The 27,323-nt window shown below is 39.1% G+C and overlaps 2 protein-coding genes across 3 annotated transcripts in view; one reads left to right on the top strand and one right to left on the bottom strand.

Annotated features, from left to right (window-relative positions):
- PAICS (phosphoribosylaminoimidazole carboxylase and phosphoribosylaminoimidazolesuccinocarboxamide synthase) overlaps window positions 1–27,323 on the bottom strand; it is a 54,228-nt gene that overhangs the window by 13,341 nt on the left and 13,564 nt on the right. Inside the window, exons 4-10 of the mRNA XM_079919168.1 lie at window positions 25,702–25,767; window positions 23,511–23,647; window positions 19,111–19,177; window positions 14,862–15,059; window positions 8,501–8,679; window positions 933–1,112; window positions 723–836 (exon numbers count right to left, since the gene is read on the bottom strand). Of these exons, the coding sequence (XP_079775294.1) occupies window positions 723–836; window positions 933–1,112; window positions 8,501–8,679; window positions 14,862–15,059; window positions 19,111–19,177; window positions 23,511–23,647; window positions 25,702–25,767 (941 nt within the window). The remainder of the gene's footprint in view (window positions 1–722; window positions 837–932; window positions 1,113–8,500; window positions 8,680–14,861; window positions 15,060–19,110; window positions 19,178–23,510; window positions 23,648–25,701; window positions 25,768–27,323) is intronic.
- The window catches only part of PPAT (phosphoribosyl pyrophosphate amidotransferase), a 36,892-nt gene continuing 29,117 nt past the window's right edge, over window positions 19,549–27,323 (top strand). The window contains exon 1 of one of the 2 annotated variants that reach the window (XM_079919157.1): window positions 19,549–20,132. In XM_079919157.1, the coding sequence (XP_079775283.1) occupies window positions 20,005–20,132 (128 nt within the window). In that variant the 5' untranslated portion in view covers window positions 19,549–20,004. The remainder of the gene's footprint in view (window positions 20,133–27,323) is intronic. The other variant, XM_079919158.1, reaches the window with a different exon arrangement.

The raw sequence follows: 27,323 nt of genomic DNA, 5'->3' as shown, positions 1-27,323 counted from the left end.
CACCCAATTCCCAGACCTAAGTCAGTTCAAAGAGCCAGAATTTTCTGATAGAAAAGAAGACTGGGTAAAGTATTCCATTAGTAATATTCTTCCTATCTGAAATTATTTGGTTTCTGAGTTTTGGGTACAGATTATGAAGAGTTTGCATAGCAAAGGATATATCTGAAAATGAATGTGAGTCAACAAATTGATTTCCGAATTAGACTAGAGAAACTTCAGATAGTGATGTATACTTGTATTTTCATTTGAGTTACTACACTAGCAACTACAATTAGCTGCCCTGACAATTCTTACATATTAAGTATAGAGAGGGTCTTGCCCTAATTTTGTTTTTCATAGGAAAGAGCAGATATGGAGCCTGATAAGATCTGCAAGACCCGAGTTCCAGATCTGCCACTAACTCTTGTAACTGTGAAGATATCTATCATCTTAGAGCCTTAGGTTTCAATTAGCCAAACAAGGATAATACTTACTCTGCGTGAGAGTCTATTAAAATAATAAATGAGAAATCTGCTTCATAAATGTAAACTATCACTCCTATCTTTTTTCCATGATATATGAAACATAAGAGATATTTATCTTTAAAAATAAATAGCAATCAACAACTCAGGTTCATATCATAAGTAACAATAACTGACTTTTCTTTTCCTCCCATCATCCCTTTCTCCTCTATCCCAGCCTGATCTTGCAAAGGATTAAAGAAAACCTGAAGCATTACCTACCTGTTTGTCTTTTTGTTGGCTTCGATCTCCTGATGGCCAGAGTCTCCAGGAATCATTATCAATAACATCAGCAAGAACAATTTCTTTGGTGGTTACATCAACACCAAATTCAATCTAGAAATAGCACATCACCAAAGAGTTTTTCAAAATTACTACTAAAGACATTTCTCGGTTATAACCTTTACTTTCAAAACTCCATTTCATTTGTACCTTCATATCAACCAGTGTACAGTTCTGGGGCAACCAGGATTTCTCCAGTATTTCAAAAATAGCCTGTGTAGCATGACTCATGATATCCACTTCAGTTTGGCCTATAACAAGTCCAGCAAAGCAAAAATTTGCAGCAATTAGCTGTTCCTCAGACCACTGCGGATCATTATTAGCATCATCCTGAGAAAAAAGTATAGAAGTACAATTAAATACAAACATTTTGAACTTTTTCAGATAAACTGAAGTCCTTTTTCCCTTAAGCATGATAAATTCCTCAGAAATATTCATTTTCTTTAAATATTTGATGTTTGTTTAAAATACCCTTTAATTCACAGCAATCATTTTAAACTCTTCTATCTTCAATAGCTACTTTAAAATTCAAAATTTTGGGGTAACTTATTCTATGTCATAAAGTATTTGTAAAGAACTTGCTTTCCATATATAAATAATTTAAATACAAGTTTGTGATTTTTATCTTTCCTTAATCAGAGGCAACAGAGATGGTAAGAAGGCCAAAACACATTTTAGTCCCCAAAATCTTTCGAGAGTGCAACTTTCATAATCCCCTGACCTTATTTTTGATAAGAATTCATACAAGACTATAAGTCCACAGTGACATTACTTGATAATTCAAGAGACTTCGTGCAAAGTAAAGAGATGCGTGAAAAAATAAAATACTTTCATTTTATTCTAAGTAGTGTCCCAACTGAACATGAAATTTTTCTTTTATGGATTCTTGATTTGTATAATTATAAGACAATGCTTTAAGCTGTGCAGTTCACTGAATAAAAGTGCAACAGCAGGGAATTCCCTGGTGGTCCAGTGGTTAGGACTCCGTGCTTTTACGGCCAAAGGCCTGGGTTCAACCCCAGGTTGGAGAACTAAGATCCCACAAGTTGCACAGCGCAGCCCATAAAAAAATAAATAAAAAAATAAAATAAAAAGCAACAATAACAGTGCTTCTGAAATAGAAGAAATATACTTAACAGCATAAACAAAGATGAAAAGAAAAAAAGCAGTTTCAATAAAGAAAACCAATACAAATTCATGACCGTGATTCCTACATCCTTTATTGTATGTTTTTGATTATAAGAAACATTGAGAATAACAGTTTTTCTGTATTAGACTATAAAAAGATCCCTTGGGAGTTCCCTGGTACACAGTGGTTAGGATTCCAGGCTTTCACTACTGTGGCCTAGGTCCAATCCCTGGTTGGGGAATTGAGATCCTACAAGCCACACAGTGTGGCCAAAAAAAAAAATAATATAAAAAGGTCCCCTTATTAGCCTTTACCTCAAACTCTTCAATAATAGATTTAAATATTTACTAAATTGTTACTTTTCTCTTCTTCCTAATAACTGCTAATTGTACTTTTTATTTATTTATTTTTTAACATCTTTATTGGAGTGTAATTGCTTTATATTGTTGTGTTAATTTCTGCTGTATAACAAAGTGAATCAGCTATACGTATACATATATCCCCATATCCCTTCCCTCTTGCGTCTCTATCCCACCCCTCTAGGTGGTCACAAAGCACCGAGCTGATCTCCCTATACTATGAGGCAGCTTCCCACCAGCTATCTATTTTATGTTCAGTAGTGTATATATGTCAATACCACTCTCTCACTTCGACCCAGCTTACCCTTCCCTGTCCCCATGTCCTCAAGTCCAATCTCTACATCTGTGTCTTTTTTCCTGTCATGCCCCTAGGTTCTTCAGGACTTTTTCTTTTCTTTTTTTTTTTAAGATTCCATATATAGGTGTAAGCATACAGTATTTGTTCTTCTCTTTCTGACTTACTTCACTCTGTATGACAGTCTCTAGGTCCATCCACCTCGCTACAAATAACTCAATTTCGTTTCTTTTTATGGCTGAGTAATATTCTATTGTATATATGTGCCACATCTTCTTTATCCATTCATCTGTTGCTGCACACTTAGATTGCTTCCATGTCCTGGATATTGTAAATAGCGCTACAGTGAATATTGTGGTACATGTCCCTTTTTGAATTATGGTTTCCTCAGGGTATATGCCCAGTAGTGGGATTGCTGGGTCATATGGTAGTTCTATTTGTAGTTTTTTAAGGAACCTCCATACTGTTCTCCATACTGGCTGTATCAATTTACAATCCCACCAACAGTGCAAGAGGGTTCCCTTTTCTCAACACCCTCACCAGCATTTATTGTTTCTAGATTTTTTTTAATGATGGCCATTCTGACTGGTGTGAGGTAATACCTCATTGTAGTTTTGATTTGCATTTCTCTAATGGTTAGTGATGATGAACATCCTTTCATGTGTTTGTTGGCAATCTGTATATCTTCTTTGGAGAAATGTCTATTTAGGTCTTCTGCCCATTTTTGGATTGGGTTGATGTTTTTTGATATTGAGCTGCATGAGTTGCTTGTATAATTTGGAGATTAATCCTTTGTCAGTTGCTCTGTTTGCAAATATTTTCTCCCATTCTGAGGGTTGTCTTTTCATCTTGTTTATGTTTTCCTTGGCTGTGCAAAAGCTTTTAAGTTTCATTAGGTCCCATCTGTTTATTTTTGTTTTTATTTCCATTACTCTAGGAGGTGGGTAAAAAAGGATCTTGCTGTGATTTATGTCATAGAGTGATCTGCCTATGTTTTCCTTTAAGAGTTTTATAGTGTCTGGCCTTACATTTAGCTCTTTAATCCATTTTGAGTTTATTTTTGTGTATGGTGTTAGGGAGTGTTCTAATTTCATTCCTTTACATGTAGTTGTCCAGTTTTCCCAGCAGCACTTACTGAAGAGGTTGTCTTTTCTCCATTGTATACTCTTACCTCCTTTATCAAAGATATGATGACCATAAGTGCATGGGTTTATCTCTGGGCCTTCTATCCTGTTCCATTGATCTATATTTGTTTTTGTGCCAGTAGCATACTGTCTTATTACTGTACCTTTGTAGTATAGCCTAAAGTCAGGGAGCCTGATTCCTCCAGCTGTTTTTCTTTCACAAGATTGCTTTGGCTATTCAGGGTCTTTTGTGTTTCCATACAAATTGTGAATTTTTTGGTTCTAGTTCTGTGAAAAATGCCAGTGGTAGTTTGATAGGGATTGCATTGAATCTGTAGATTGCTTTGGGTAGTAGAGTCATTTTCACAATGTAGATTCTTCCAATCCAAGAACATGGTATATCTCTCCATCTGTTTGTATCATCTTTAACTTCTTTCAAGTGTCTTATAGTTTTCTGTATACAGGACTTTTGTGTCCTGAGGTAGGTTTATTCTTAGGCATTTTATTCTTTTTGTTGCAATGGTAAATGGGAGTGTTTCCTTAATTTCTCTTTCAGATTTTTCATCATCAGTGTATACAAATGCAAGAGATTTCTGAGCATTAATTTTGTATCCTGTAACATTACCAAATTCATTGATTAGCTCTAGTAGTTTTCTGGTAGCATCTTTATGATTCTCTATGTATACTACCATGTCATCTACAGTGACAGTTTTACTTCTTCTTTTCCGATTTGGATTCCTTTTATTTTTCTTCGCTGATTGCTGTGGCTAAAACTTCCAAAATTATGTTGAATAACAGTGGTGAGAGTGGGCAACTTTGTATTGTTCCTGATCTTAGTGGAAAAGGCTTCAGTTTTTCATCACTGAGAACAATGTTTATTGTGGGTTTGTCATATACGGCCTTTATTATGTTGAGGTAAGTTCCCTCTATGCCTACTTTCTGGAGAGTTTTTATCATAAATGGGTGTTGAATTTTGTCAAAAACTTTTTCTGCATCTATTGAGATCATCACATAGTTTTCATCCTTCAATTTGTTAATATGGTGTATCACATTGATTGATTTGCATATATTGAAGAACCCTTGCATTCCTGCGATAAACCCCACTTGATCATGGTGTATGATCCTTTTAATGTGCTGTTGGATTTTGTTTGCTAGTATTTTGTTGAGGATTTTTGCATCTATGTTCATCAGTGATATTGGCCCATAGTTTTCTTTTTTTGTGACATCTTTGTCTGGTTTTGGTATCAAGGTGATGGTAGCCTTGCAGAATGAGTTTGGGAGTGTTCCTCCCTCTGCTATATTTAGGAAGAGTTTGAGAAGGATAGGTGTAGCTCTTCTCTAAATGTTTGATAGAATTCACCTGTGAAGACATCTGGTCCTGGGCTTTTGTTTGTTGGAAGATTTTTAACCACAGTCACAATTTCAGTGTCTGTGATTGGTCCGTTTATATTTTCTATTTCTTTCTGGTTCAGTCTTGGAAGGTTGTGTTTTTCTAAGAATTTCTCCATTTCTTCCAGATTGTCCATTTTGTGCATATAGTTGCTTGTAGTAATCTCTCATGATCCTTTGTATTTCTGCAGTGTCAGTTGTTAGTTCTCCTTTTTCATTTCTAATTCTGTTGATTTGAGTCTTCTTTTTTTTTTTTGATGAGTCTGGCTAAAGGTTTATCAATTTTGTTTATCTTCTCAAAGAACCAGCTTTTAGTTTTATTGATCTTTGCTATCATTTTCTCCATTTCTTTTATTTCTGATCTGATCTTTATGATTTCTTTCCTTCTGCTCACTTTGGGTTTTTTTTGGTTCTTCTTTCTCTAATTGCTTTATGTGTAAGGTTAGGTTGTTTATTTGAGATATTTCTTGTTTCTTGAGGTAGGATTGTATTGCTATAAACTTCCCTCTTAGAACTGCTTTTGCTGCATCCCATAGGTTTTGGGTTGTCGTGTTTTCATTGTCATTTGTTTCTAGGTATTTTTTGATTTCCTCTTTGATTTCTTCAGTGAACTCTTGGCTATTTAGTAGTGTATTTTTTAGCCTCCATGTGCTTGTATTTTTTTACAATTTTTTTCCTGTAATTGATATCCAGTCTCAGCATTGTAGTTGGAAAAGATACTTGATATGATTTCAATTTTCTTAAACTTACTTGATTTGTGACCCAAGATATCATCTATCCTGGAGAATGTTCCATCAGCACTTGAGAAGAAAGTGTATTCTGTTGTTTTTGGATGGAATGTCCTGTAAATATCAATTAAGTCCATCCTGTTTAATGTGTCATTTAAAGCATGTGTTTCCTCACTTATTTTCATTTTGGTTGACCTGTCCGTTGGTGAAAGTGGGGTGTTAAAAGTCCCCTACTATTATTGTGTTACTGTCGATTTTCCCTTTTATGGCTGTTACCATTTGCCTCATGTATTGAGATGCTCTTATGCTGGGTGCATAAATATTTACAATTGTTATATCTTCTTCTTGGATTGATCCCTTGATCATTCTGTAGTGTCCTTCTTTGTCTCTTGTAATGGTCTTTATTTTAAAGGCTATTTTTGTCTGATATGAGATTTGCTACTCTAGATTTCTTTTGATTTCCATTTGCATGGAATATCTTTTTCCATCCCCTCACTTTCAGTCTGTATGTGTCCATAGGTCTGAAGTGGGTCTCTTGTAGAGAGCATAAATACGGGTCTTGTTTTTGTATCCATTCAGTCAGTCTATGTCTTTTGGTTGGAGCATTTAATCCATTTACTTTTAAGGTAATTATAGATATGTATGTTCCTATTATTATTTTCTTAATGTTTTGGGTTTGTTATTGTAGGTCTTTTCCTTCTCTTGTTTTTCCTATCTAGAGAAGTTCCTTTATCATTTGTTGTAAAGCTGGTTTGGTGGTGCTGAATTCTCTTAGCTTTTGCTTGTCTGTAAAGGTTTTAATTTCTCCGTCAAATCTGAATGAGATCCTTGCTGGGTAGAGTAACCTTGGTTGTAGGTTTTTCCCTTTCATCACTTTAAATATGTCTTGCTACTCCCTTCTGGCTTGCAGAGTTTCTGCTGAAAAATCAGCTGTTACCCTTATGGGGATTCCCTTGTACGTTATTTGCTGCTTTTCCCTTGGTGCTTTTAATATTTTTTCTTTGTATTTAATTTCTGATAGTTTGATTAATATGTGTCTTGGCATGTTTCTCCTTGCATTTATCCTATATGGGACTCTGCACTTCCTAGACTTGATTGACTATTTCCTTTCCCATATTAGGGAAGTTTTCAACTACAATCTCTTCAAATATTTTCTCAGTCCCCTTTTTTTCCTATTCTTCTTCTGGGACCCCTATAATTCGAATCTTGGTGCGTTTAATGTTGTCCCAGAGGTGTCTCAGACAGTCCTCAATTCTTTTCATTCTTTTTTCTTTATTCTGCTCTGCAGTAGTTATTTCCACTATTTTATCTTCCAGGTCACTTATCCCATCTTTTGCCTCAGTTATTCTGGTATTGATTCCTTCTAGAGAATTTTTAGTTTCATTTACTGTGTTGTTCATCATTGGTTGCTCTTTAGTTCTTCTAGGTCCTTGTTAAACATTTGTTACATTTTCTCTATTCTATTTCCAAGATTTTAGATCATCTTTACAATCGTTACTCTGAATTCTTTTTCAGGTAGACTGCCTATTTCCTCTTCATTTGTTTGGTCTGGTGGGTTTTTACCTTGCTTCTTCATCTGCTGTGTATTTCTCTGTCTTTTCATTTTGCTTATCTTACTGTGTTTGGGGTCTCCTTTTCACAGGCTGCACATTCATAGTTCCTGTTGTTTTTGGTGTCTGCCCCCAGTGGGTAAGGTTGGTTCAGTGGGTTGTGTAGGCTTCCTGGTGGAGGGGACTGGTGCCTGTGTGCTGTTGGATGAGGCTGGATCTTGTTTTTCTGGTGGGCAGGACCGTGTCTGGTGCTGTGTTTTGGGGTGTCTGTGAACGTATTATGATTATAGGCAGCCTCTCTGCTAATGGGTGGGGTTGTGTTCCTGTCTTGCTAGTTGTTTGGCATGGGCTGCCCAGCACTGGAGCTTGCTGGTCGTTGAGTGGAGCTGGGTCTTAGCACTGAGAAAGAGATCTCTGGGAGAGCTCTTGCCGATTGATATTACGTGGGGCCAGGAAGTCTCTGGTGGTCCAATGTCCTAAACTCGGCTCTCTTACCTCAGAGGCCTAGGTCTGACACCTGGCGGGAGCACCAAGACCCTGTCAGCCACACGACTGTAGATAACAGTAATTTTTTCTTTAATCTTTCTACTGGTTTTCCTTTTAGAAAACAGGTAGTTCAATCTCATTATGTGAAGGCCTCACTCTGGCTTCACCTAATAGGGTTCAAAGAGTACAGGTGATTTGAACCTGGTTCTTGTGTTCATCTTCTTTTCTTCACCCAGGCTTCCCACCAACCTGTTCCTGGCAATTACCTGGCTGTCCAGTGGTTAGGACTAGGGCACGCCTTCAATCCATGGTTGGGGAACTAAGATCCCACAACCCACCTCCAAAAACAAAAAACACCTTTTCCTGAGGACAAAGTGTCACTCCATGCTTCTGTGAAAGGCTCTCCCAGTGACTCGTAACTGCTAATTTTAATTTCTTCATTTTGTTAGTCACGTTGGTCCAAAATAAGATAAGCAGATTTTCAAAGGTTTTCTTTTAAAAATCTGAATTATCATTGCTAATTAAAGTGTACATTTTTGACAAATATTTCTGGAATGACAACTGTAGTATCAAAAGCTTTGATAATATTTAAATCTTTTGACTTTGTAATAAACTTGTTGCTATGTTATAGTAAGACAGGGAGGTATAAAATAATTACCTTGAAAAACATCTCTACTTTAGGTGGGTAGAACTTATATCCTTCCTTGACACCAGGATTTCTTTTGAGAAAAGAACCAGTTGCTATTCTTCTACAAACCCATTCAATTGGAATCATTTCACACTTAGGTGCAATGAAAGCTGTCTCTCCACATTTTCTGGTGAAAGCAGTTTTGATACCTACAGATTGATGACAAAAAGAAAAAAAAGCATTAAAATTGTATTTAAAAAGGGAGATCTGAGGCATAATAAAACTCTACCCTTTACAAACAACAAAACAAAAAGCCTATGTAGCCAAATGCATTACCTTTAAATGGCACTATCAAAAACAAATGTAAATTTTTTTAAAAAGGCAGAAGTAGGGAAAAAAAGTATTAATATGGCTTTCTACTGCTTATCAAAATATTCAGGAATATTTCATGTTAATGTTGCAAGGCAAGCTGGATCAAAAAATCTGGGTCCCAATGTTTTTACCACCATTCATTTGTTCAAAAAATACTATCTCCTCTGCCACTGTGCACCTAACTTTGCACAAGGCACATGACTAAGTGGCACTAAATTATCTCTAAATCAGATCTGGTGGCAGAATTCTCATTGTATGGTCTGGGATTATATGGGCCTTGTAAAATATTAATCTATTTATCATAATCAGATACAGCCGTAAATTCTGGACAGCCTTTTTCTCTCAATATTTAAAGCAAAGAGTCCTTTAAAAAAGCATTCAACAGGTAGCAGCAGGAACATGGAGGCCAATTTGTCCAAGAGCAAAGAAAATATTTGCCCGTCCTCTGTTCACTCTTAAGCAAACTGTTACTGGAAAACTAAGATAAAGAGCTAGTTTACGTGGCGGCCTTGGAAAATAACAACCTCTCTTATAGTTGTTACAATGTATTATAAGCTATATGACCCAGCAATTCCACTCTAAGTATATACACAAAAGAACTGAAAGCAAGATCTCAAACATATTTGTACACCAATGTTCACACTATCATTATTAACAATAGCCAAAAAGGGGGAAATAACCCAAGTGTCTAACAACAGATGAGTGTAGTGGACAGACAAAATGTAGTTTACGTACAATGAATTACTATTCAGTCACAAAAAGGAGGGAATTCTGATATATGCTACAGCATGATGAATGATTCATGAAAACATTATGCCGAGTGAAATAAAGGTGAAAATTGTATAATTCCACTTATATGAGGTATCTAAAGCAGGCAAATTCATAGAGACAGAAAGTAGAATAGAGGTTATCAGGGGAGAGTTATTGTTTAATGGGTCAGAGGTTCTGTCTGAAATGATGAAAAAGTTCCAGAAATTGATAGTGGTGATGGTTGCACAACATTGTCAGTGTACCTGAATGCCACTGAATCCTACACTTAAAAATGGTTAACATGCTAAATTTTATGTGTGTGTATTTTACCACAATTTGCAAGACCTACTTTAGGTCAGGCATTATCAATTTATTTTCTTTTTGCTTAATCCTCATAGCACCTGATAAGGTATGATGTTCATCCAGTGAAACAGATAACAACACTGAGACACAGGAGTTATGTCAGCTAGTACTAGGTAAAGCAGGGTTTCTAACCCACACTGTCTGAACTCTTTACACTGCTCACTTAACCACCAATACTGCCTCTCCTAGACGTGTTATTACATCATAGCACTAACGTGAATTAAAGTATCTCCTGGAAACCTGCATGGGTTTAACATAATAATGCTCATCTTCGGGCTACAATATTAGTACCTCCAATCCCCAACTAAACCTCTAATAAGGTCAAATTTTTCTTATCAGGAAAGGACTGAAGATCTTTGATCTTATGTATGTATCTATCTATGTATGTACATATGTATGTATCCATATGTAAAGGGAACCTACGTTTATGGAAACCCTGCATCATGCTGAGTGTTTTATTTATTTATTTAAAAATTATTTATTTACTTTGGCTGCACCAGGTCTTAGTTGCAGCACGCGGGTGTTTTATTTATTTATTTGCTGAGTGTCATGCTGCATCATGCTGAGTGTTTTATTTATTTATTTAAAAATTATTTATTTACTTTGGCTGCACCAGGTCTTAGTTGCAGCACGCGGGATCTTTAGCTGCGGCATGCAAACTCTTAGTTGCAGTATGCATGTGGGATCTAGTTCCCTGACCAGGGATAGAACCCAGGTCACCTGCATTGGGAGCACGGAGTCTTAGCCACTGGACTACCAGGGAAGTCCCCGAAGTGTTTTACATATTATCTCATTTAACCATACATAAAATTTTTGAGGTAGCATTATTATTCACATTTTATAGTGAAAGAAGTAGAGGCTCACAGCAGTTAAGTAACTTAACAAGTTAGGTCATGCTGCCAATCCGTAATGGAGCCTGGACCTGAAATGCACTATCCAGTTTTTAAACCTGTACTGTTTTCTCCACATTCCCTCTGGGTTTGACCAGGAAGATGCAATTAAAACAGGGAAAAGAATAAATTGTGGACTGCCCTGGGGGCGCAGTGGTTAAGAATCCAGCTGCCAATGCAGGGGACATGGGTTCAAGCCCTGGTCTGGGAAGATTCCACGTGCCGCTGAGCAACTAAGCCCATGCATCACAACTACTGAAGCCCGCGCACCTAGAGCCTGTGCTCCACAACAAGAGAAGCCACCACAATGAGCAGCCTGCTCACCGCAATGAAGAGTAGCCCCCACTTGCCGCAACTAGAGAAAGCCCTTGTGCAGCAATGAAGACCCAATGCAGCCATAAATAAATAAATTTATAAATAAATAAATACATTGTTGTATGCTGCACGAACAGCAACTCTGGGGAAGAATGTTAAAAGTGTCAATATTTAGGCCATTTTAACCTTTAATGAATGATTGGGCTCATGGGCAGGCAGATGATTTAAATCAATCCTTAACTTGAGGTGGTAAGTACATGTCTGGGTTTAAGAGCTCTTCTTTTTTTTTTGCGGTACGCGGGCCTCTCACTGCTGTGGCCTGTCCTGTTGCGGAGCACAGGCTCCGGATGCACAGGCTCAGCGGCCATGGCTCACGGGCCCAGCCGCTCCACGGCATGTGGGATCCTCCCGGACCAGGGCACGAACCCGCGTCCCCTGCATTGGCAGGCGGACTCTCAACCACTGTGCCACCAGGGAAGCCCAAGAGCTCTTCTTTTTTAGGTTTGTTACCTAGTAGTCATATTTGCTCAGTTGTCTATCAAGCTTGATAGACTAGTATCCAAATCTATTGTTCAAATATACACCACAGTTACTGTTACTCAGAGGAAAGTCCTCCCCTATATCTAAGGGAATCAAAACCACAGAATCAACTTATAGTAATGATCTTGTACATTAAAACAAAAAAAAATTGCTACTAAGAGAAAAGAGATTCAGTTTAGATGATATAATGATTGCTTCTAATATACGTGTTAATCATTAAAGCAAATTCCATGGCTTCATACGGTGAGAAAAAGAAATCCTCCCATTAGTCTCAGTTGTTTACAAAATTCAAAACTCCTATCAAGACTACTAAGAAAATGTAAATGTCATTTCACATTCTGAATTACAACGGCCAAGTATGACAGCGCTGGAGCTATCCCTCTATTAAGGTTGCCCAGCTCCCCACCTGTGGTTTAACAACTGCCAAGACTGTTAGTCATATCACTGCTATCACACCAAAATGTAATCATAGTGTGTTTCTGTGCAGGAGGGAACTGAAACTTAAAAGGTTAAATTTTGATTTTTTTAGTAATGAGACTAAATTCAGGAACTTCAAAATTCAGGTACAGCATGTGTAATACAGTCTTTTACAGTTTGCTCATGAGTGACAAAGAGAAAACTAGAATTATGATTTACTGATTCTCATTCTGGTGCTTTTTCCATTCGAATTTCTAGAAATATCTTAATTTGGAATATATGCCTGTTTATAAAGAAAGCAGTTTTATTTTACTTTTTAAATAAACTTATTTATTATTATTTTTTTTAATTTTATTTTTGGCTACATTGGGTCTTCGTTGCTGTACACAGGCTTTCTCTAGTTGCGACGAGCAGGGGCTACTCTTTATTGCGGTGCACGGGCTTCTCATTGCGGTGGCTTCTCTTGCTGTGGAGCATGGGCTCTAGGCGCATGGGTTTTAGTAGCTGTGGCACGTGAGCTCAGTAGTTGTGGTTCGCGGGCTGTAGAGCACAGGCTCAGTAGTTGTGGCACACGGGCTTAGTTGCTCCGTGGCATGTGGGATCTTCCCGGACCAGGGCTCAAACCCATGTCCCCTGCATTGGCAGGTGGATTTTTAACCACTGCGTCACCAGGGAAGCCCCAAGAAAGCAGTTTTAAATAGACCACTGATGGTCAATTAGACATAGCATTTAACTACTAGCAAGTAAAAATTATATAAGGCTTAACAGAACTCTTAATCCATACCCTAAAACTAATCATCTGTTTAAGAATTTTTAAAACCTTAGATTTCCCACAGTATATAAAACCTGGAAAACACCTTTCAGCATTTCTTGTGAACCCAGTAAGTTTTAGCTATGTTAAGTGTGCCAAACAGATGACTGCTGGAGTACTTCACGTGGATGACCAACCTTCCCAGCTGCATGCAGGACTTTGAGAGTCAAAACTGGATCACCCTAATTCACCTGTCCTTAAGCCCTGGCAAGTACAGTGAATAGGTGCCTTATTAAATAAGCAAATAAAAACTTGGGCCTGTACTTATCCCCCATTACTTAAATGCATATATATGATCCCATAGATGGGTACAATTACTATGGGGGCACAGAAGCTAGTTGTATTGTTAACAGCTTATAGTGTTAGCAACTATAAACCATTTTAATATGTATGGGGAGGAGACAACTTGTGAGGTTAAAAAATGGAGCACCTTATTTGTACTGCAAAAGAAACCTAATATTAGTTTGATGCTCTCTCTAGAAATCTACTCAGTCATTGGGAAACCACCAATCAAGGAGGCCTTGAAGTAAAAATCCTGGGTTGTATTACTTATGAACTGAGGGAGGTGCTTTAAATTTACAGCAATATTTTCACCCTCAGTGCATAGAGGGATTTATAATATGGATGACAATTTAGGTTGTCAAGTAAACATATTTTTTACACACTAATTAAAAATGTGAAACAGGGTACTCTGGAAGAGGCAAAACTACTCAAGAACCTATTCTGTATTGACGGAATGGGTTTAACTTGAATTACCTTGTTATTTTGTGGAAGGCAGATCTATCTTCACTGGAAACAAAGGTATTAAATTCCCCTTTGGAGTTAAGAAAGAGTAATTAATTAATTTTTAATTACTATAATTAAGATTAATGCTTACTGGAAAAATCTAAGAAATGTGAGGGCAACTGGGAATATTGGAAGTAAGTGGAGACAATGATATTAAACTGTAAAATTAGAACTGGAATGATACAGAACAAAGCTTTTACTTTACAGATAAGGAACTGGAGGCTTCACACGTTGAATGATCCAAGGCACAGCATCTCTTACACTGTAGGCAAAGAGCTCAAATCTTTTGCTAGCTGAGATTTTATACACTACAGACCAATCAGCTTTTGCCTGAATCCCTGCAGAAAAACTGTTATCCTAATTTCCCTTCTTTCACTCCAAACGCCCTCCACAGAATGTTTTGATCTGAATTTCGTCTTTTGAATAGATTTCTCTATTGGAAATCGTCTTCATTCAGTTTTAGAGCAGGAGGTAACCCTGCAGATCTTGATCTAGTCCAAATCTCTCACTTGGGGTATGGCAGGATGAGAAGGCATGGTTGCAGTATTCAATTACTTTTTAGGGCTTTCAAGTAGAAGAGGGATTTGAAGTTCTGTATAATCTCCAATGGGTGGAGCAAATTTATATAGAATTTTAGGGACTAAATTTCAATTCATCAATTAGAGCTGCCAAACACCAGAATGTGCTTCTTTCACAGGTTAAGTTCCTTAAGTTCCTTCATAGGTAAGCCTCTCCTAAGATGTCCTAGCAGAGGAAAGCTACAGAAATACATGCCAGACAAAGACTGTAGCAAACTGTTAAGATTCCTTTTAACTAACTGAATGATACTACTTAAGTAATTCCAAACCAAGTAAAGTGTTACAGTGAAATTTAAGTTTCTGGTTTAATTTAAATAAGTTTAGCATGTGAGGCATCCCCAAACATGTTGTTAAACCAGATAATGCCATCTCCCCATTAAAGAGATCAGAGTGGTACAGGAGGCTGTAGGGGGAGTCACTTACCTGCTTCCTATAACAACTGAAAAAAAAAAAATCAACTGGTTATCAACATCTTATTTATCCAAATAATGTCATTTCCTGATGAAAAGGACCAGTATGTATATGTGAGAAAGAACATGAAGGGGGAGGCTACTGGGAGAGCCACTCACCTGCTTCCTGTAACAGCTGAAAAATACAACTGGTAATTTTATTTGAGATTGCACCTTTTCCTTCAAGGTGATTCTTCCTGGCTGCATTTCCTGCTGTAATCTGGTCCTTGGACTGCAGGAGGACTTTTCCTGGACTATCCAACAATTCATAGACTTCTTTTGTTTTACCTTCATAGAGTTTTTTACCAATCTTCAGTACTGTGGAAATAAAACAGAAACATCAGATTTCAGGAAGTTTCGTAGAGAAGATAATTCAGAAGACTAAATTGTCTAGAACGATGAATCAGAACATAGCATAATTAAATAATTTTAATAAAAATGAACTCATCTGCATAGAACCTTACATTCTACAATTTTTAATGCATCATCATCACATTTCATTCATAAAATTTTGTGACGAATTTTAATTATGTAAATAATTATATAGATTAGGAAACTAAGTATCAAAAAGTAGAGGTCATACAGTTAAGAAAGAGCAGAGCCAGAAAAAACCTTGTCTTCCAATATCTAATGCTGTGTCGTGCTCTTTTCACTATCAACCTGCCTCTCTCACAGCAAAACTGAAGTAGAATTAGTTAAAATACATTAAAATTAATGCAACAACATGAGTAGTTTCATATATGTTCTCACAATACAATAACTAAACTAGCTTGCAGGTAAAAAAATGCTGTATTTTTCCCGTCTTCTGCTTTCCATGGCAGGCAAAATGGGAAAGTTCAGCCAGATGTGTTTCTTTTTTCTTTTTTTTTGCGGTACACGGGCCTCTCACTGTTGTAGCCTCTCCCGTTGCGGAGCAACAGGCTCCGGACACGCAGGCTCAGCGGCCATGGCTCACGGGCCCAGCCGCCCCGCGGCATGTGGGATCTTCCCAGACCGGGGCACGAACCCGTGTCCCCTGCATCAGCAGGCGGACTCTCAACTGCTGCGCCACCAGGGAAGCCCCAGATGTGTTTCTTGATTTCAAGTTAATGTGCAAGAGGAGGCACCTCCTCCACCCACTTTAGTTAGCCCATTTGGAAGCACCCCCCCATCCTTGATCCCCTCTCCTCACTAACAGCTATAGAAAACTGTGAGAAGTAAGGACAAGAGAATCCGATTTTGATGCAGGTCATCACACCTAAAGAAAAGTAGACTTGGGTCATTAGAAAGAATGATTTCGATGAAGATCAGAGATAATAGACATTTAAGGACTTAAAATTTCCAAGAGGAGAAATCACCCCTCATTCTCCCAGAACATCGACTCATTCTCAGTATCTGCATTTTTTAGTGTCCATGTGCCAGGTACTAGGGATGTACCAGTAAACCAAGTTCCTGCTCTCAAGTGACTGCAGTCTGAGGGAAGCTGAAATTAAACATCATAGTAAGTATAATGTGAGAAAAACACAGACTATGGGATCACAGGTTCATAGCAGGATCACTTAACTTAACCTCTGATGTCTAGACGTCAAAGAAAGAAGTCTAGAACAAAGTGAGGATTAGGCTGAGATCTGAGGAATAGTCAAAATTTAGCTGGAAGACGGCAAGGGGTAGAGACTGGTGGTGAAAAAGACCAGGGGATGAAAGAGCACCTGGCAGAACTTCAGTATGTTTGGAGGACTGTGTGTGTACATTGCTGTTGGGGGTGAAGGGGTGGGGCATGGGATCCGGTAGCAGCTAAGGAGTAGAAAGGGAAGGCAGGAGATAAGCCTGAGGAATTGGGCAGGGATCACATCACCAGTTAATGAAGGTAACGATTAAACAAAACAGTTACAATTCAGTTTAATAGTTGCCACTGCAGGGTACCTAATTCAGAGGATGAATTTCCATCCTCTTACTGTAATGACTTGATTCACTGACAAGGTTTAAAAGGTCTTTCCAAGAATGGAGTCTCAGCTCAGGGCTCCAAATTCAGATTTCTCTATTCCCTTCCTAGAACTCCAACTTTGTAACTGAATCTCTATATCCTCCTCTCAGGCTTCTAACATGCTCTTCCCTAGGCCTGAAACACTGTTTCCTTCCCATTTCACTACTCACCCTTGGGGTCTCACAAGCCATGCTGACTGAATTTACACTTTATCCTAGGAGCAACTATAAAGCTTTTAAGTACTTCAGTAAAATGACAGTTTCTATATTAGAAAGACCATTATGGCTGCTGTGTGGAGAATGAAATGAGGAAGGGGTGGGTGGAAGAAAACTAGAGACTGAGAGACCACTTACGATGCTGTGGCAGCAATCCAGGCAAGAAATGTCCTGGTCTAAAGAAAAAGCAGTTGGGTAAGACTCAAGATATTTAAAAGGTAAAAGTTTTTATAACAATTGACTCAATATGAGGGATAAAAGAAGGAAAAGTTAAGATGTTGCCTGGGTTAGATAATTTGTACCTACTGCTCCTCTCTCTCGATTTATTTGAAGTGGTATGTATGTATGTATTTATTTACATATGGCCTCGCCGTGCGGCTTGTGGGATCTTAGTTCCCCAACCAGGGATTGAACCTGTGCCCCCTGCAATGGAAGCAAGGAGTCCTAACCACTGGCCCGCCAGGGAATTCCCTGAATTGGTATTTATTACTTAATTTTCAAACAGGGTAGGAATTTCAACTAATGGATAGAAATAACGTAACATCATAGGAGACATTTGCTATAAGTGCCAAAATGCCTGCTACAAATTCATAGATGAATTCAGAAGAGATTGATGAGGACTGAGAATAATTCATAGACCTGACATTTAAGAGTATTGAAAAGTACAGAACTTCCACAAAGAGGTAAGAACATCTAGGACTGTGCTGTCCCATAAGGTAGTCACTAGCCACATGTGGCTATGAAATACTTGAAATGTGGCTACTCCAAATTGAAATGATGTAAGTTAAGCGTAAAATACACAGTGAATTTCAATATGAAAAAAAAGTTTGCAAAAATCACAATTTTTTATATTGATTACCTGTTGAAATGATACTGCTTTGGATATATTGGGTTAAATAATATATATTAAAAATCAGTTCATCTGTTTCTTTTTACTTTTTAAAATGTGGCTACTAGAAAACAAAGTTACATAGAGTGTCACATTATATTTCTATTAGACAACACTGTTCTAGAAGGAAAAGCAAAAACAAACATAGAGAAGAGTAAACTTGGTGAATTAACCTGCCTGGAATGTAGGCTTAGGATTCATAAGAGAGAAAAACCCTAAGTAAGGGTTGAAGAGGTAGGAAGGAAGCAGTATGCAGGATGTGAATGAAAAGTTCTTCAGAATAGATTTCAATAGCTTTCGCACTGCCAGAGAACATTTTTGGGCAATGAAGTGCCATTTAGAAACCATAAAAGTGAAAATTTGGAATAATTAACCTGCCCCCCAAAAAATGCAAGATGGAAGGAAGTGGAAGACCAAAGATTTTAGAGATCTGTCAGTTTAGAGGTATGGCAGGGAAAATTCTGGTCTAACGCATTGATTTTATGGAGTTGTTACTTGTTATCAGGACCATTTTGTTCAGTCTATAGTTTTTTACCTAAATTTAATTTTTCTATGTGGAAGAGAATGTAGTGACTGGCCAACACAAGGAATTTGGTTCACCGTAAGTATGGGGGATGGGGGAAAACGTTTTACAGTAAAAATAGCACAAACGATCTTTCCTGAGTATCCTAATCACGAGTGGCCAAAATGATTATACAAATATGTAATATAATAAGTGTAAAGTGAAGGAAGGAAACTTTTCCCTGGTGGTTTTGTAACTCTCCAAAGCCATCACTGGCATAAAAAGGCTAAAAACACACACAAAATCTGCACAGAAAATAGCAAATTTTTCAGAAGGTTCAATTATTAACTTTCTGGAATAGCAGGTTATTATTAGCCTAACAGGAGAAAGCAAGACTTTGGTTTCAAGAGTCAACACTAGATGCTTCTGCGATTGTTTTGCAGTATCTACTGATGGCAAACGCGATTTCCAAGCACGTCTCCAACCCCTGGCCATTTCTCTTCCTAATGACCCTTTGCGCCTTTTCCCCATCCCAGAAGCAGTTCTGGATGTTTCAGAAAGTTCGGAGGCCCGGGAGCGCTTTGTTTCCGACGCACCGCTCGGCAGCGCCTGGGCCACGTGCCCGCCAGCCCAGTGGCCTAGTGGGGCGGGTGCAGGGAGACCGGGTTCTGCCCGGGGAAGGTTGCCGTCGGGGCCGCGGAGCGCGCACGTGCCGGCGTGAACCCTCGAGCTCAAGGCAGAGGGGCAGGAAGACCGTGGATGGCAGGGAGTCCCAAGTCCTGGGGACGCCTGTTACTCACCCTCGGCTGTCGCCATTATCCGGAGTGGTCTGGAAGCAGCGGCAGCTCTAGGAAGAGAGGCAGGACTCTGGAAAAGAGGAGTGATCAGAGAGGCTCACGGGGCGGGGAAAGGAGGCACGGCCCACAGACACGCCCCCGCCGGGGCCGCGTAACCTAGAGTGCCCCCTCGCGGTCTCTTCGAGCACCACCGCGGTGACGGAACCTCGGGAGTCTCTGCGGATCGAGAGGAACTTGGACTCCGGGAGCTAGCGCCTTCCGCAAGATTCCCGCCGCGCAGGCGCAGCGACGCGGACCGTACCCCGCCCTGCGCGGGCGCAGTTACAGGAAAGAGGAAAAGTGGCGCGCACTGGCGGCCCCTCCCCAACCTACAGCAGCTCGCTGACTTGGCCCCCTCCTCGGCAGCGAGAGTGGCTCAGAGGTTGGAGCATACCAAGTAGTGACGGCCTGGGGGAAAGCATGTGGGGAGGGACATACAAAATTTACATCCTCTAAGACAGAAATGACGTTAACCCCGCTAGTCTCATCATCTCAGTCTTGGGTATTGGAAAATAACGGAGATTTCCACGTGCAGAAAAATGATCTTCCCCCAGGGCTCCGGTGGAGGGCTAGCTCCACCCCCACAGGGCCTTTGACTCCGCCCCTCAGCCGTGGAGCCTCTCCCTCCGTCCTCGGTCATTGGTGGGCCTGTAGGGGCGGGGCAAGGTGGCGGTGCGCGAGCTAATCACTCTCACTTAGGGAAAGCACGCGCCGCCGCAGTAGCGAGGGTCGAGCCGCTGGTTAGGAAGCGGCTGCAGCTGGCTCGAGCTTCTGAGGCTTACAGGCCGAACGAACAACTGGTTGGTGCTTAGACCCCTGCCGCAGCGGCGGGTCCCTCCACGTGCTTTCGGCGGCGACATGGAGCTGGAGGAGTTGGGGATCCGAGAGGAATGTGGCGTGTTCGGATGCATCGCCTCAGGAGAGTGGCCCACGCAGCTAGATGTGCCGCATGTGATCACTCTGGGACTCGTGGGGCTGCAGCACCGGTGAGCGACTGGGTGAGGGGTGGGGATGGAGGCGCGTGTGCTTCTCCATCTGCCCGAGCCGCTTCCCGCGGCCGGAGTTGGCGATCTCGCGGGCGCTTGAGGACCGGAGGCCGGATCTCTCTCTTACCTGGACGGGTACCTGCCTGTGGCGTCCACCGATTGCCAAGGAGTGCGCGGGGGCTACCTTGCCTCCCTGGATTTCAGCCTGTCCCCCGCAACTCTTCATGCTCTTTAGGGGCTCTCCCCTCTCTTCCGGTGTCGTGCACCCCTCCTTGGTCTGGCCAGTTTATAAGGCTCCGATTCGCTTGGACTAGCCCAGTCGGGGTTCTTTCTTGACTGCTTGCGAGTTTTAATCTCCCAGAGCCTGGAGCTGTTCTTGTGATAGGCTTGTGTGGGGTGACTGCTGGTCCAGGACCTACAATACACCTTGAGGTTTCGCGCGGAGCCTGCAGCCACCACAAGCTTTTGTTTGCAAGGGCAGAGCTACTGGGCAGTTTGTGTATTTGAACGTAGGCATAGCTGTGGGAATTTAGGGATTCAAACCCGGGGAAGCTGAATTAGCTTGGTGTTCGAAAGGAACTACCGGTTCTAGATCTCATCTGTATTAACAGAAAATAACCCAATCGCAGGGAAGAGTGCATCTGTAAAAAATTCATTGGTAAACGTTTTAGATAACGAATGAAAAGGTTGGTAGTAAGGAAATGCCAAAATAACTCCCCTCTTTAAAAGAGGGAGAGGAAAGTAGTTCCTGTCTGACAAGATACACATTGACTTTGAAAAACTGATAGATCCTTTGAGTTAAAAAATAACTGCTTCTGTGATCTTTCCACCTCCTACTAACTGAACTAACTGGAAGTTGATATAAACAATTTCCTTAAGAAATATAAACCTAAGTTTGGCATTATCACTGAAAGTATTACAAAGTTTCCATAAGGCAATACCTCAGCAACAACTTCTAGAACAGTTAAGGAACTTGGCAATAATGCTTATGGGCAGGATGGGAGCAATATGTATAAATGCATTACAAATGATTAGCTTTCCCTCACCAAACTTAAATTAGAAGTAGTCTCAGCTTTTTTCAGGGTCCTGAATACTTGAGTTTGAGTTTCACATCTTGTGTACTCCCTGTTTACTAAGAGCTGAGAGTAACTTAGAATCTGGGATGAATCAAAAAGAATATTTCTAGTTTGACTTACTCTAATCTTGGATAATTGTGGGTTAACCATAATAGAAATCTTATTTTAAAATACATTTACATTATTGAGAGGATTATATATAATCCAAGGAAAAACTAAAAGCTATTCTTATGGTAGTCCAGAGCAACATTAGTTTATAACATTCTTCGGAGAAGTTATTGTGGATAATCTGTCATGGGAAGAGGTATAAAAAACAAGGGATCTTTAGAATTGCCTGGTGGTCTGTGAGAAAGAAATGAACTGACCTTGAATTTTTTTTTTAACTATTTATTTTTTAGCTAAAGTAACTCAGAAAGTTCATCCCAAAATCTCCTCTTTAAATGTGTGTGTAAAGAAGAGGGGGGTGATTTTTTTTTTTTTAATGAATAACTTCATTCCTAACTACATGCACTTTTCTGCAGTGACTTTTAAGTGAAAGAATTATGAGATTAGATAATACAAGGTAAGGGCAATAAAAATGTGATTACTACATGATGGTAGAGAAAATTAAATGGATTCTATCAGGCTGCTTATTTGATGGAGCAAGTATTTGTTAAACTGTAGTATTGAAAATTGACCTTGTGATATTTTCAATAACAGTGGCAAAAAAAACAGTAGCTTCTGGGGGAGAAAGATGTTTAATGGAAAACTATTTAAATTTTCCTTGTGTAGGCATAGAATCATTAAGGTTCATTGAGAGGGCTGGTTCTTGCCCATAATCCTATCCAATTCAAAATTTTAAATTAGCAAAAGTCCTCAGGGAAACTGATTCTGATTCTAAGAATATGAAACTTCTTTATGCCTAGAAGATAAAATCTTCTGCTTCTCTAAGCTCGTAAGTAGGGGTCGAAGGTTAAGAAATAATGTTTTTAATGGAATGGTTAAACAACAAGGTCTTACTGTATAGCACAGGGAGCTATATTCCATATCCTGTGGTACCAATAATGGAAAAGAATATGAAAAAGAATGGATGTATATGTATAACTGAATCACTTTGCTGTACAGCAGAAGTTAACCCAACATTGTAAATCAACTATACTTCAATAAAATAAACTAACTAAAAATGTTTTTTATATGGCATTGAATCAAGGAATGTCAAAATTAGAAGCCTAGATAGGTTGTTATAGTTTAATATAGAGTTAGTTATATACAGTGTACACTGGCAAGTGGTGGTTTGTTGCAGAAGGCTCTATCTACCTCCTCACCCTCCTCCACTCAATGGCTAGTTTTAAAACAACAGCAACAAGATTCAATTGATTTTTTCCCCCCATTTTTGATGAAGGGATTTATCCCTTACACGTTTTCTTCCTAAGACATGGAATCTAGAAGGTGAAATTTCTATCACTTTTGCATTGTATTTGGTTCTGTTTTTGTCTTAGGCATAGACATTTAGTGTCAGGGATAACAGAACACCTGAAAGTTGTAATGTTATGTATTTTATATATAAAAACAAATGGAGTATCAATTACTAGACAGTCATGTACTGGATGCTTAATTCAGATGGGTTCGTCCAGAAGTACTTCTTTTTAGTAGTCTGGCTATTTGCAGATTTATACCATAGCTCTACTTTCTGTCAGGGGGACTTTTCTTTTTTTTTTTTTTTTTTTTTTTGCTGCGGTACGCGGGCCTCTCACTGTTGTGGCCTCTCCCGTTGCGGAGCACAGGCTCCAGAGGCGCAGGCCCAGCCTCTCCGCGGCATGTGGGATCTTCCCGGCCCGGGGCACGAACCCGTGTTCCCTGCAACCGCAGGCGGACTCTCAACCACTGCGCCACCAGGGAAGCCCCTGTCAGGGGGACTTTTCAATGTTAAACTAACTAGTTGTCCTCTTCAGCTGTAAAACTGTGTGTGCATGCTTGTTCATGCCAGATTCATATAATCACCAAGTGCTTTTTCAGCCCTAAAAATATTAGTTCAGTGGTTTGCACAATTCTGGACAAATCACACACCCCCTGACAGATCAGAAATCTTTAAACCACAGTCACATTTTATGGAGACTAGAATGACATGGACATATTTGAAGGTTCCATAAAAGGAATTACTAAAATTTCATAGATTTATCCCATGAATCAACTGGCTAGCCTTTCCTTGGTTAGTTAGGAGATGAAAATGCCTTTCAGTGAATTATCATTTCCCTGGGTTAGGAATTGAACCCTACAACTGATAAACATTTTCATACTTTTTCTAAAAATTTATGACATTTACCTGATGAAGTTGGGTCACGTAGGGGGTCTCCTGACTGCAAAAACATTCTGTACAATCTTTTGGTTCTGTTCTTCTTTGAGGAAACTGATTTGCAGTGATCTCAGGAGCAGTTTTCTTAAGAGATACTGCCGCTGGTTCTGCAAACAGAGTATATAACGTATCAGTAGAAAGGCACTTGCGAGATAGATGAACTCAGACCAACCTGGGGAATTAGTTCCCAGTTATCTTCATTTAGTTTGTTGGAGAACACAGGAGTAGATTAAAAGAGAACTTGCTGTGAGTTGCATATTAAGGCTGGAGTTACCTTTTTTGATTTTTATCTCTTAGAAATAATGACCAAACATGTTACATTCCTATAGTGTTTTACAGTCCCTTAGTTGGAAAAGTGACTTATCCCCAAAAGGGTCTTAAAGTACTACTGCTTTGTCATTCTGGTGAGTATTAGGAACAGCCTCTTTAACATAAGACTTGAAATCTAGTCCCAAGTTTGCTAGTAACAGTTTGATCTTGGTCAAGTCTCCTTAATTTCTGAGTCTGGTTTCTTACCTGTTGGGCTAGACTTATGTATTTTAAAGGTCCAGTACACAAATTCAGTGTATTGGGAATGATACTTTTGTGTGGTTAATCCTTAGCAGTTTCCCTTTTCAATAGCATATCCATTAAAGGGCATTAAGAGAAGGCAAACATGGGGCAACTCGTCTGATTTGTAATTTATGTCAAAAAATGGAGAATAAAATCTTCAGCTCACTTGAGGTATAAGCATTGTTGGCAGGGCTGGGGGGCAGTGGATTCCTGCTATTCTCTAATACTTTATTCAAAAAATATTTGCTGAGCTCTTCCTGTGTGTATGCAAGGCACTAGGAATACTGTACTACACAGGGCTGATGTGGTCCCTGCCCCTCACAGAGAGGCAATGGAGCAACAGCACAGACTTCTTTATGCCTCCATTTCCTCCTCTGTAAATTGGGGATGATGATAACACCTATACCTCATAGGGTTGTAGTAGGGATTAAATGCGTTAATATATAAAGTGCTTAGAACAGTGCCTGGATATATGCATACCCAGTGACCCTGCATCCCACTCTCGGGTGTATACTCCACAGAGATGCATACATATGTTTATTGGGAGACATGCACAAGAATTTTTATAGCAGCATTATTCATAGTAGCCCCAATTCGGAAACATTGGATAAAGAAGGTAGTGGGATGTATGTTCCTATAATGGAAAATTCTACGGCAATAAAAAAGAACAAACTCCTGCTACAAGTAAAATCATGGATGAATGTCACAAACAATGTTGTGTAAAAGAAGCTTGACATTAAAAAATACATACTAAAGAAAAAACATACTGTATGATTCTAAAACTAATCTGTGGTGATGGAAGTCAGAATATTGATAACTGTTATGGGGGCTAAGAGGATGATTAATGATGACGGGGGGCCTCTAGGGTGCTGGTAATGTTTTATATCTTGACTTGAGTAGTAGTTCCATAGATGTCTTCACTTTGTAAAAACTGAGCTCTTTAACTATTTATGTGAACTCAAAACAATTCAATAAATTATAAATCTATATGCTAAAGTTGGATCATCTTAGAGATCCAGAGAGATGCAGTCATTTGCTCCGTGTTGAATTTTTCAGGTAAAGGGAGACTAGAACTCAGGTTTTCTGAGTCTCAGACCAGTGCTTTTTCTTATATTCTCCGTTTTTCTTCTCTGTGCTATACTATATTATGTTACCTTTTCTGATACTTATAATGGGTCAGTTTGGAATTACAGCTCCATAATTAGCTGGCTTCTGCGTTTGGCTTATTTGTAGAATTATCAATACTAAAATGTCACAACCATTGCTGGCTACCTTTGGAGAAAACCAAAATTCAGAACTTACTAGTTTGTGGGGGGTTTTCCTTTTACATCCTAGTCTTCTAATAGCAATCACTGAAAAGTGTAATTTAAAGGCTCATGATAAATGCATAGCTGTGCAGAAATTTCTGATCTGGGAAAGTTTCTGTTTACTTTCTTACTTTCACTCTTAATAAGCTATGAAAGAAATCATTTTTCAGCATTTTTTGCTCTCACACAACTCAAACAATATAGTCTAATTTGTCAAGGACAGGAATAAACATCTCTGATTAGGAAAAAGCTACAGAAGTTTTTCTCAGTGTGGAAAAAGTTGGCATTTCTCAGACTCTTACCGTCTTCATGTGCTCTTCTCTTGATTCTCAAAGTTCTTGGGTTTTGGGTATGACTTTCAAATAATTCTTAAATGAGAACATAGGAGAAGAATCATTATATGACATCGTCTAAAATACATTAGTCTTCAAGCATTCAAATCCACTAAAGTTAGAACATTTAAGCAGTTGGACAGATGAAGAATGAGTTTAAGAATTAGGAATATTTTGGTACAAGATTTGAAAAGACATTGAAATTCTTGACTTATATTAGGTATGTGATTTATAATAATTTAGGGGGTCATTTGAACATAAAATAGTGTTAGGAATTTACTACTGAAGAATATCTTGCTAAGTTAAATGCAAAGAGGAAAGTTTATAGTATTTTCATTTTGAAAGGGTCACTTCCAAGGTTACCATGTTTCCATTTGGCAGTTCTGAGAGATGGTTGTCTTAGGAGGCCATCAACTTCTTCATAAAATCTCATTTTTCCTTGAGGGTTGCCAGTTTTCTTTTGTAAAACTCTGTATTCATATTTTAAATTTTTGTATTTGGTACGACATTGTTTCCAGTCTCTGTCTATTCCAAACTGCATTAGTCTTCTGGCAATTTCCTCAAATATTTCTTTGTTTCTTGTGGCCCCTTCAAGCATTTGCTTAATTTTTTCGTCAGACCATATGTTTATAAGTGCTCTGACCTCATTGTCACACCAGTGTTTTCCAGCCTCTGTGTTGCTCACTGTTATAATCTGTAAATGACTTTTAGCATCTTCTAAAGGAATATGATTACCTATGAATTGACATGAGTTACAATTATTCAAACTTTTAGATACATCCTGTATTTGAATATCATTCATTTAAAACAACCTGGATTGATGTAAAGCACTGAGAATTTCAGTATAAGGATCATCTTTTTTCATATATTCATATGCAAACAAAATATTTTTTAAATTATAAGGCAGACTAATCCCCAATATTAGTGAGAATATTAGCTGCTTTTCATCAGTAGGTATTCTTCATTGGATATTTATGAATATGGAGAGTCTCTGTATTTACAGATTTTTTTAGTAAGAAGTGGGAATAGGGACTTCCCTGGTGGGGCAGTGGTTAAGAATCCGCCTGCAGGGGACACGGGTTCAAGCCCTGGTCTGGGAAGATCCAAGGTGCCGCGGAGCAACTAAGCCCGTGCGCCACAACTACTGAGCCTGTGTTCTAGAGCCCACGAGACACAACTACTGAAGGCTGCGCACCTAGAGCCCGTGCTCTGCAACAAGAGAAGCCACCGCGATGAGAAGCCTGCGCAGCACAACGGAGAGTAGCCCCGGCTCGCCGCAACTAGAGAAAGCCCGTGCGCAGCAACGAAGACCCAACGCAGCCAAAAATTTAATTAATTAATTAATTAACTTAAAAAAAGAAGTGCGAATAGACATTTTCTTTACTCCCTACCATATTCTCTACCAACTCAGGCATTTGGGATAATACATAATAGAGATCTTCCCTGTAACTATTTAAACTGGTATATATTCGATTTTCAGTATCAAAAGAACATTTAAAATTCAACAATGTATATGCTGTACCTGACCCAGTGATACTGTGCAGTGCTGTGGGGCCACCCACCTCTTCTGAGGCAGTACTTACAGTGTCTTC

Source organism: Stenella coeruleoalba (assembly GCF_951394435.1).
Source record: "Stenella coeruleoalba genome assembly, chromosome: 4".
Lineage (NCBI taxonomy): Eukaryota > Metazoa > Chordata > Mammalia > Artiodactyla > Delphinidae > Stenella > Stenella coeruleoalba.
The sequence above is the reverse complement of the archived record's forward strand: the minus strand, read 5'-3'. Positions and strand labels throughout refer to the sequence as shown.